Source organism: Phoenix dactylifera, chromosome 12, assembly GCF_009389715.1.
Source record: "Phoenix dactylifera cultivar Barhee BC4 chromosome 12, palm_55x_up_171113_PBpolish2nd_filt_p, whole genome shotgun sequence".
Classification (NCBI taxonomy): domain Eukaryota; kingdom Viridiplantae; phylum Streptophyta; class Magnoliopsida; order Arecales; family Arecaceae; genus Phoenix; species Phoenix dactylifera.
Genome location: NC_052403.1, coordinates 2756057 through 2766556, shown reverse-complemented (window position 1 = coordinate 2766556; position 10500 = coordinate 2756057). Strand labels below are relative to the sequence as shown.

At 34.8% G+C, this 10500-nt stretch overlaps 1 protein-coding gene across 6 annotated transcripts; it reads right to left on the bottom strand.

Moving 5' to 3' along the window:
• Positions 1-61: 61 nt before the first annotated feature.
• Positions 62-8801, bottom strand: LOC103705067. 6 transcript variants are annotated; one of them, XM_008788664.4, is made up of 14 exons: positions 8532-8801; positions 7197-7294; positions 6927-7009; positions 6714-6840; positions 5014-5077; positions 3995-4092; positions 3819-3903; positions 2548-2671; positions 2174-2275; positions 1976-2040; positions 877-958; positions 698-777; positions 512-612; positions 62-200 (listed from the first exon to the last, which is right to left on the bottom strand). In XM_008788664.4, exons 1-13 carry the CDS (start codon positions 8723-8725, stop codon positions 552-554), a joined length of 1263 nt encoding a protein of 420 aa, XP_008786886.2. In that variant the 5' UTR covers positions 8726-8801; the 3' UTR covers positions 62-200; positions 512-551. The 6 variants fall into 6 exon arrangements, 4 of the variants coding, with proteins under 4 accessions (XP_008786886.2, XP_038988222.1, XP_008786887.2 ...); XR_003385272.2 differs by lacking the exon at positions 62-200 and having other exon boundaries at positions 229-612; positions 877-953; XM_008788665.4 differs by lacking the exon at positions 62-200 and having other exon boundaries at positions 229-609.
• Positions 8802-10500: the final 1699 nt, after the last annotated feature.

The following is a 10500-nucleotide window of genomic DNA, read 5'->3' as shown; positions in this document are numbered from 1 at the left end:
TTCAAAGTTCTGACAGAAAAAAAAAAGAAAGAAAAAAAGAAAAAGGAATTCAAAATTGATGCTTTTTTCCTGTTAATTGCAAACAAACCCTCATTTTATTCATGCTAATATTTTCAATAAATATGACATTAATTGGGAATAATACCCATCTAAGTCTGATTCCATCTGGTTTTTTTCCACGTTGCACCTGCTACACTCGCCTGCCAAGAAGAAACTTACTTGCTCAGATTAAGGTGGAAATACTTCATCATAAGTATGAATAATTTGGCTATTGTAGATTTAGTGATTTGATCATCCAGTCTAGGTAAATAAACACTTTCATGCATAATAATAATAATTACATAACAGCAATGTGTTCACAAACGGGAGGTTTATGAGTTACTGACACATGCTTAAAATTTTTAATTTTATTAGAACGTATGGTACATAAAGCAGCTTCTTTGCTCCCAAATCCTGTGTCATCCAAATTTTGAAGAATGAATGCCAATTGGCGACTTAAGCATTAACTCACTGAGAAACCCAATTGTGCTGAAGTCTTCATTTCAGCATTTTCACATATAAATTCCCAATCCAATCTCCTTTGGATCGGTTTCCACCATCCATGGAGGCCTGCTGATGAAAAACTATCAATTGTCAACTGATTTCTATCATGGGGATCATAATTTGATTAAGGACTGAATGGATGAGGGGACTTCACTTATTCATTACGAAATTTATTGTTCCGTGGGCTGCACGTTCAAGGAGGATTTTTCTTGCTTCAATTGCAATACCCTCTGGCTGCATTTCATAGATTTAAAGAGTGAAAACTGAAAGTTTCAGCTTTCAAATGGTAGTCTTATGTAATTATTTCATTTTGTGTTTCATTTTGTAAAGTACCTCCTCTGGAAACCAGACTCCATGCTGTGTGCTACCTTCAAGAACTGATAGGACAAATGCAGCTGTTGCATATCCCACTGATCTGATAGAATCATTCACCATTGGTTAGTACAGTGACGGCTGATTCTGATATTAAATTTAAAAGTTTATGGATATCATTAAACAAAATTCATTGCTTACCACAAACTTTGAGTCAGTAGAAGAATGACTAAGCTCTTTAACTGTACATTAATTGATATATATGTTAAAACTAAATATTCTTATGAGCTGGACACTACCATCCGGCCTAGGGTTACATGAATCTGCCCAGGAAATTGCCTAACCAAAAACAAATATCGATAACTTTTGTCGCATGCATGTGCAAATCAAGTAAGGACGAGGAATGATGAAGTGGAAAGAACCGATACAGAGATTAACAGCACAGCTTGTTCTCATTATCAAGATAAGAAGGCAAAACATTTCAGCAGTGATACAGGACCAAGCTTCTTAAAGCAAGCTAGAGTGCAGTCAGTAATATAAAGGCAATCTGAAGTGATCCCTGTAACCCAAGGGACTTCTGCATTTGGTCATATATAAAATAGAATATTTCAATAAATCCATGAGTTCTTAATTATTACATACGAGTCCTTGACTCTCTCTCTCTCTCTCTCTCTCTCTCTCGCCCACACACACACACACACCAAAAAAAAAAAATCTTAACAAATCCAAATGTTTGCATAAACTCATCTTTAATATTAGTCAAAGATGCAATGTTTTGGTAGGTGATGCATTATCAGATGCTAGAGAGAAAGCAGGAAATGTAAGTTGCAGACATATGCTCGTGCAAGAGGGGTTAAGAATGCATTATTGATGATTATCTTTGGGTAAAAGCACTGCATTATTATATGATAGGTTATCCAGACTCGAAATTATTTGCTTGGTTTTACCATTTATCTTGGAAAATTGTGAAACTAATATATCTATAAATTATCTGTCATACAAAATATATCATGGAGAAAAAAATATATATATATATATACACGAGCTCTAAAATCACTATATAGGGAAATCTGGATACCACACGTAGGATGCAAGAGTGGTTGCAGATACTGAAACTTACACTGAAAGGTTTTTGTGTGTGAATAAACCAAGAGTACACTGTCCATTTGAGCACTCCAAGTCTACCTGCACAATATAGATCAATTTTGATAGCATCTGTACAATGCTAGCACAAAAGGAGCACACTGAACATCCACCCAGTAACAAAACACATTCACACTCCCTGCTAAAAGATCATGTACTTTCTGTAACTACTAACCCTTATGGATACGCGCTGTCCTGCAATGCCATCAATGGCTCGCACGAAAGGGTCAAAGAGTTGAGCTAAGGTTTGAACTTTACTTTTATCTCGCAGAATATCCTGCAGAAAGCAATTATATTAGCTACATATACTCATCACAGAGAATGCTGTTGCTCTATCGTAAATACAATGTATTTCTTTTAGTTGAGACCAAGTGAAAGTAGCAAATATTTATATTTATGAGTTATATTAATAATGGGTTGCTTTTGCTCATTTAAACCTGACAGTTAGAATTGGCACTATGTGGAAGACATCCGTTATATAATTTTTTAATTTAAAGATCTTTCACATAAAACAATGACATGATAATAGTTGAGAATGCACGAGCGTACAGCAGGAACGAAATTTGCAATAGCTTCCATTCCCCAGTTCCAGAAAAATGGGGATGTGCCAAATCGAGCACTGACAGTTGGAACGCCTAAAATCTCATGAGCGCTTCTGACTTCAGGCAAGTTCCTGAAAAATTTTCTCAAGTAAAGTTGAGTTGAAAAGAACCAACTCTTCAGTGCTAAGCATGACACTTGATAGGGCAGAAGTAATAGCAAAATTGGCATTTAATGAGGGCATCATCAAATCAAAACTAAAGTTATTCTGCTTCACATAGATTTAAGTTGCCTGAAGGTCAGAGAGTTAGAGCACAAATGCGACATGGAAACCAGAGATTTTGCTTATTAATATAAAAATGATCTAAATGCAAATTTTCATAGAGAATTGTTTTTGCATTTGACTTACTAGCCATGTGTGGCTGTGTTTTGGATTCAATATCCCAGTCTTTGATGCTTATATTAAATTAAGTGCAAGAAAAGTCTGTGCAGATATTTGAAAGGTTTTTTGCAGGATAATTATCCAGCAAATGAAGGGTGTCTGAAAAGGTCTGGAAAATATATTTTTTCAAACAGCCAAAGATGCATGAATTGCTAAGAATTACTGTTTATCTCCAAGATGAACAAAAGATGAGCAAGCATGACATAAAAATACTTCTGAAAATGTCGGACGATCCAGAACAACCCAAGATTTGTTGTAGTGACTGAAATGTATATTTCATCAAACAGCAAAAGATGCATGAATTTCTAAGAATTACAATTTATCTACAAGATGAACTCAAGATAAGCAAGCATAAGATACTTCTGAAAATGTCAAATGATCCAGGACGGACTAAGATTTGTTGTAACGAGTGAAATGCCTTGGTAGATTCCCCAGCATGAATGAAAACAGTAACTATCTGAACATACAAACATCATTATACGAATTTAAAAAACCTGCTGCTATCCTATTTGCAATTGATCAAAAATTTTTTTAAGGAATTTAGACTTCTAGACTTACTCACCCAACTTCCAAAGTGTCTCATTTGCACATATATCAAGAAATATTAAATGAGTAAGAGATAAAGAACAAAAGGATGTCAAGAAGCTATTATTTACAGGGTTCAAAGCTTATGCAGACTCCAAAAATGATCTTAAGGTGCAGACATAGTAAAATGTATATGTTGGATTGTGTCATGTAGAAGAATCCACGTATTTTTCTTTGCAAATTAATGGTTAACACATTTGTGACAAATTACTCGATAAAAATTGCCTTAAGAAAGAATCTTCATCGAACTTACAACAAGTATACGTCTCTTTTCCCAATCCCTTTTCCAAAGTCAATATTGAGCCCTCCACTATATGGCTTTAATTTGATCTTTTCTCCTGATTAAACAGTCAAGTGCCTCAGTTAAGCTTTGCTTTAAGAGGCACATGGTTATAGCTCATACATATTGTAGTGTACTTTCAAACTGACCTTTATTATAAGCAATAACATCCTCCCCCAGCAGCAAAAAACTTGTAACCAATATAGTTGGACCAGCACCACCAGAACCTCCAGTGTAGTAGAAGAATCTGAAGATCCCATATTAGCAAGGCAGGAATTTCAAATTGTTTAATTATAAAGTGATCATTATCATATATCCAGTTTTGTGAATTCAGAAAGCATGTGAGTTGATGTATTTAACCAAAGTACAGCAATTTTAAGCTTATGTAATTTAGATTACTGAACAAGACATTCTGTTAAAAAACGATAAATACTTAATGAAGGCTGTGATGCATGAGTTGAGCAATAGTGAAGACAGTTCAAAGAGTCATTTATTTTTATAGTGAAGCTCTGAAACTGGTCAATAGCTAACCTTCCATAGGAAAGTCTACCTATTCACTAGTACTTAAATAAGTACATTAATTGACATAAGTAAGAAAACTGGTAAAAGAATCATTCTTTAATCGCCTGATGTTGAAAAAAAAAAAAGAATAGGCCGGGAGCAAGTAATCAATTCACTAATAAGAACAGTCATCTAGATGAGGTGTACCATATTTTATGACATTAAAGTGTGTCTTATTAATCTAGCAAAACATGTATTTTCATCATACACCATATTTGAGAGGCACGTGATTTAAGACTCTGACCTTCGTCGCATTGAACACTTTGCATGAGAGCTTAGGAAATTAATTTTATGTTAGTAAATTTTATATTTACAGACATTTATAATATAGATGTTTATTTTTAAATGTCTGTAAATATAACATGTTAATAGTCAGTGACGTCAGTCATTCTTTGTAGAATAATTAAGAACTTAAAGTGATAATAAATTTGCACAGAAGGTTCAGATAAGTATTGTTTTTTGTTAATAATCTTCATAGAACATACATGAGGTTTTCTTTAAAAGCAAAAATGAACTATTTTGCCTCTTTCCTATATGTTTTACTATCCAGGAGTTAATTTTTTTGTTCTGATTGTTCCATTTCACATCACATGTATTTAAGACTAACCTTAACCTCTCCGGCTCGCCAGCATTTTCACTTTGGGCAAAGCGCACTAGTTCAGCTGCCATAACTGTAAACAAGTGGCATCAAAAAATTAGTAAATAATATATTAACGACATTATGAAGTACTAGATAGTATAAAATTAGCAACATTAGATATCAACGAACATGACCAAGGGCTTCATACGTGGAAAACTATAAAATAATTTCTTTTTCATCTGCTGCCAGAGGTTCAAAATCTCATAGAATGATACGGATGAGGAGGAACACAGAATTTAAAATATGATATGCAAAAGTATTTTCATTAGCATAACTTAGGAATGCTTCCGGCAAAATACATGTTGATTTGCCTGAATGGATGGTTATAGAACTTGCCAAAAGTGCACATGCCAAGTCACAGGTTTCTGGCCCTCATGGCCCTCAATAATCAAATATGTTGTTTTTTTTTGGTAAAATCATATGTTATACAATTTCAATTATTTAATCATAGATGAACTTGATTATTAAAACAAAAGGAAAAGAAAAGAAATAGCCAAAATAGAGAGTTATGGATGAAGTTCCCGAAAAAACCCAAAACATTTAGGTTGTAATTGGCATGTGATATTTTGTCTAAATCATCACCAAAACACCTGCAGGACTGAAAATATAGTAGATGAATAAAAGGAGTAGAGGAATAAAAAAATTCTACATTTTACTTGATGTTACATAAAGAAATCTTAGAAAAAACCTAACGAAACACCCATCAAACTTTCATCTGATTGGCAAGCCAAAAATCTAATATTAAAGTGAAATAAGTAAATAACACTCCGAAAAAGTATAGTTGCATTTATTTTTATACAAAACTAAAGCCCAACCAGATGATTTGAGAGGATCCTTTGGCTCATTTGACCATTTTTGTTGCGTTATAATTGAGCCACGGTCAGAATTCCAGAACTCTGTTAAGTGCAGCTCATAGATATTCTCAAAATCATCCATTTCGGCTTATGAAAGCTCAAATTCATCTGCGCTAACCTTAGTTGCCAGATCTGGGAGCAGGTGTGGGCGTTAGGAAGCGGACATCTAAAAAACACTTTAAGAAGTGCTCAGAAAGCAGGTGTTTGTTGGTGCAGGGAAATTCTGAAATGGCTATGTTACCTTAGGTAACGGATTGAGGCCGAAAGTTCTCAAAATCTCCATATTGCTATAAATATTTCAGGATTCATTTTGATATACCTACCCATCTTTTACATTAAGTCTTGTTTCTGGAAGTCAATAAGCAAATTACTCCAGGCATATAACTTTCTGTAATTTGATTTTTTTTAACCACATTAACAATAATATATATATAATTCTATTTTTCAGAACCCTTTTTTTCTTTTTTGAAGTTTCAGACAGCAACACGTATTAACAATTTAACATGCCTTCAACTGGCAGGAGGTAGGTCTTTTCCTTCTAAAATACTCAATTATCATTCAATCTAGTCAAAGACTACTGTGCCAAATAAACATATGTATATTTCAAAGTTACAACCTCCAGATGTTCAGAGTCAGCTTGAAGTATTAGTTATGTTCAAAGTGGATAGATGAGATGAACAAAGGCCCAAAGAGGAACCAGTGGAAGACATTCTTTCAATATACTAGGAAGTAGATTTCAAGTACTAGCGAAAAACAGTATCTTGAGATGCATAATCTTTAGGCAATAACAAAAGTAGGATGCATATATGACACCATTGCTAACTCCAGGATAAATTCCACCAGTTGTTATAGCTGGAATGCCAGCAGCTACTGCCTTTTGATGAAAACATTTTGCTCTCCTTGCATAGTCTGTATCGTCACAAACATCTACATATGCTGTCTGCTCAACAAGAAACAGTACTTGTGTGAGGACAATTCATCCTAAATGAAATTTGTGATATCTAAGAAAAAGAAGTCAAGACATACCTTAGTAGAGATTGCAGCTTCCAAGACTGTGCACTTCTCTTTGCGCTGAAAAGGGCCAGCTGCATGAACTACTAGATCCACACCTGAAGGTGAAAAATAATGAGGTTACAACTATCATAAGATTCACAAATGTCATCAATAAAGAAATTTCAATACATGCAAGAAAGAAATAACATATGAAGATACAAATAAGTATTCAGTTCCATGTATACATGAAGCTGTCAGAGGTAATTTTCTATAAAAGGTTAAACATTAAGATGAATTGCGCACCTTCTAAAGCTGCTTCCATCATTTTTGCATTGTTAATGTTAAGTTCAACAAACTCAAAATTTTCACCAAGTGTAGAGACTAGCTCGGCACCTCTCTCCCTAACAAATTGTAACATATACATCATAAAATCTGATAAACGTGTCAGAAAAAAAGAAAATGAAAATTACAAACAAATTGAAGGTCACACATATCTAGAGTGCTTTAATGTATATGAAAATCTCATCAGCTTTACATGTGACTGCTCTCTCTCTCTCTCTCTCTCTCTCTCTCTCTCTCTCTCTCTCTCTCTTTTGCTTATGTCTAATCAATATGTTCATATCGGAGCCAACCGCCAATCTATCATTTAAAATCCTAGCTAATTAAAAATCAGTAGATAGTTGTGAGCATACCGAAGGGAAGTCTGCAGAAAATTAGTTTGTGCAAGCAGAAATCTTATTTGGCATGTTAAATGGTAGCAGTTATTGGTGTCCAAATACAATTTAAGAAGAAAAAAGTAGGCGAATTTGGATTGAAATTGAGTCTGAAACATGGTACAACTAGGTGTACAGATGCCAATCTCAATATATGGAGAAAAGAAAAGAAAAGAAAAGAAAAATAATATCTAATGTTTGAGCAGTGAAATGATGCAAAAGGAATTCCACATGTATTGATTCAATTAATTTGAAAGATGGTTTCCATACTTCATATGTAAAACCATGGAGAGATCCATGCAGATCCAAGCTACTTTTCATTGAGAATTTGGTCGAGGTTTCAGAGGCCGTCTAGGATGAGTCATATTCTGATACAGAAACTTCATTTAGTTTCTCGATTGAAATAAATTTGCTGGCTCTGTATGTCTGTATCCATTAACCTCCAATATCAAGTATCATTATCAATAAGTTAAGCATTTGGCATGATGCTAACCAAATTATTATCTAAGCACATACTTGGAGAATAGCCGAATCCCCCATAAAACGAGAAGAACAAATATAACCTATATGATTGGGGTCCCTTTATAGGGCATAAAAGGATTAAAGAAAAGAAATGCGCGAAGATATAGAAGAACAGCAAGAAAAGAAAAGGAGCAATGCAAGAGAAAGAGAGCCATCAGAATTTCTTGACAGAAAACTACGAAATTCATAAGTTTCTTGCCATCAAAATTTAAATGCCACAAATTAAGCCACAACGATAACGTTGACCAATGATTGCTGCAGTGAAGAGAGATGACAAGATTCCCCAGAAAAGACACCAAGGTACCAAATTTTTTCAAAATTTCCTAATAAATTTCTAATATTCGCGATTTAAAGCTAAGAATGCCATCAAATCATCAAGAAGGAGAGGAGGATAAAGTGGGACCTATTTCTTCCAGCGATAAGGATTTGGAAGGAGGGACAGAGCTTGGAAAGAGCAGTGGCGGTGGAGCCACCGACCCTCCCGGTTCCTCCCAAGATGAGGACCCGAGATTTCCCATGGTTCCCTCCGCTCCCGCCATTTTTGACGAGGGAGGCAGCCACCGAGGGTTTCGAAAAATGGAGGGAAGCTCGCGCCATATCGACCTCCTCCCTTTCTCCCTCCCTCACCGAGTAGCTACAGCTTATCTATTTCCGTGCTTGGATTCGTCTATCCGAAGGAGCCTTTTATCGATTCGAAAAGAATTGGGAAACGTGGCTCTCGTTGTTGGCGCACGAAAAAAAATGGAACCGTTATCCGTTGGCGGGTGGTGTTCGCGAGTGCCGATACCGATAAGATCCGAAACCGTTACTTGTCGTTGTACGGACAGACGATCGTTTCCCCACCAAAGCCCTGGTAGATGTGTAATAGAGCTGAGATTTATCGAGCTTGGGTCCATCAAGCTTCATTCGGAATTAGTTTCGAGCTTGAACTCTAAATTGAAGCTTAAGTTGTTTCCTATTGTTTCGAGCATAATTTCGATTCAAGCCGAGTAGGAGCACGGTGGATCAGCTAGATAATTCTAGGTCAAACTAAAATCAATATAAGCTTGAATTAAGCTCGATTCAGGTAATCTTGGTTCAAGTTTGTTTTAACATCTAATTAATTTAAAGGATTGCCAAAAAAACACCAACTAAATCATTGATTCAAGAACCTATTTTCTATAAATGACGTAGTCTCTCTCTAGAGAGAGACGAGATTGCTCAAGTTGTGTTGATTTTGGGCACAGTGTATAATTAGTTTTGAGCTTGTTTTGTTGGTTCAAGCTTGATTGTCAAAACTTTAAACCTGCCATGCACGTGTTCGGCTGATTTTCAGCATTTTTTTTGATCTAGTGAGCTTTTCATCTACACATAATAAGCACTATGACTTATTTTGTGATGGCCTACTTAGCATCACTTTTTTTATTATTATTTTTAAAAATGGAATACAAAAATAAAGGTAAAAGGATATGTGTAGTACTACTATTTTTATTTTCTAGTTTCAAAAATTATTTTTATTTTTTCTAAAAAGAATGAAAGTAAGAAAATCTTAGTTTCACTTGAAAAATAAACAACTCGTATCTTTTACTAACACCGCTGTCAACACCATCTCTATTGTTATCGTTACCACTATCAAAAAAATAAAAGTAACAAATTCTTAGTTTTATTTGAAAAATAAGAAACTTATATCTTTTACTAACACCACTATCAACACTAATTCCACTATCATTGCTACCACTATTGCTTTTGTTATTAATACTACCACCGTAGCCACTACTATAGTTGCAAAAATTGTTTCCACCACCATCATTATCGTCACTGTTATCTTCTTCACCACCACTACTCTACCATCACTATCTCTACTATCAGCGCTCCTATAACTACATCACTAGCACACCCACCGCTATTGCCATCATCACCACCATTATTGCTTTCATTGTCTCTGCCACTACTATCGTCACTTCTAACTCATCATTATGTTTATTTTTTAAAAAAATAATTGACCATCCAGACATATTTATATACAAAAATTTAGAAATAAAATATTTTTATTTTCATTTGGGAATTAAAAAAAAGTGATGCCAAATGGTAGATAATCAAACCAAGCTTGAAAGGCTCTCAATAGTAGTTTTTTAGAACTTTTAGATCAATTAAATGTTAAAACAAACTTGATTGAAATCAATTAAATGTTAGATATCCACATCCACACAACGGTCAGCCCGCTATAGTCTTCAAGCTTGAGAAGAAACACTATATACTTCGGCAGCGTCTTATCCAGGTTATTCATGTGAAAAATAGGAATCTTAAGAGCATCGCTAATCATGTTTGACCCAAGTATAGCTTCAATTTATCTCATATCCCCCTCAAAAAGCTCACTCACCTTAGGGTGAAGA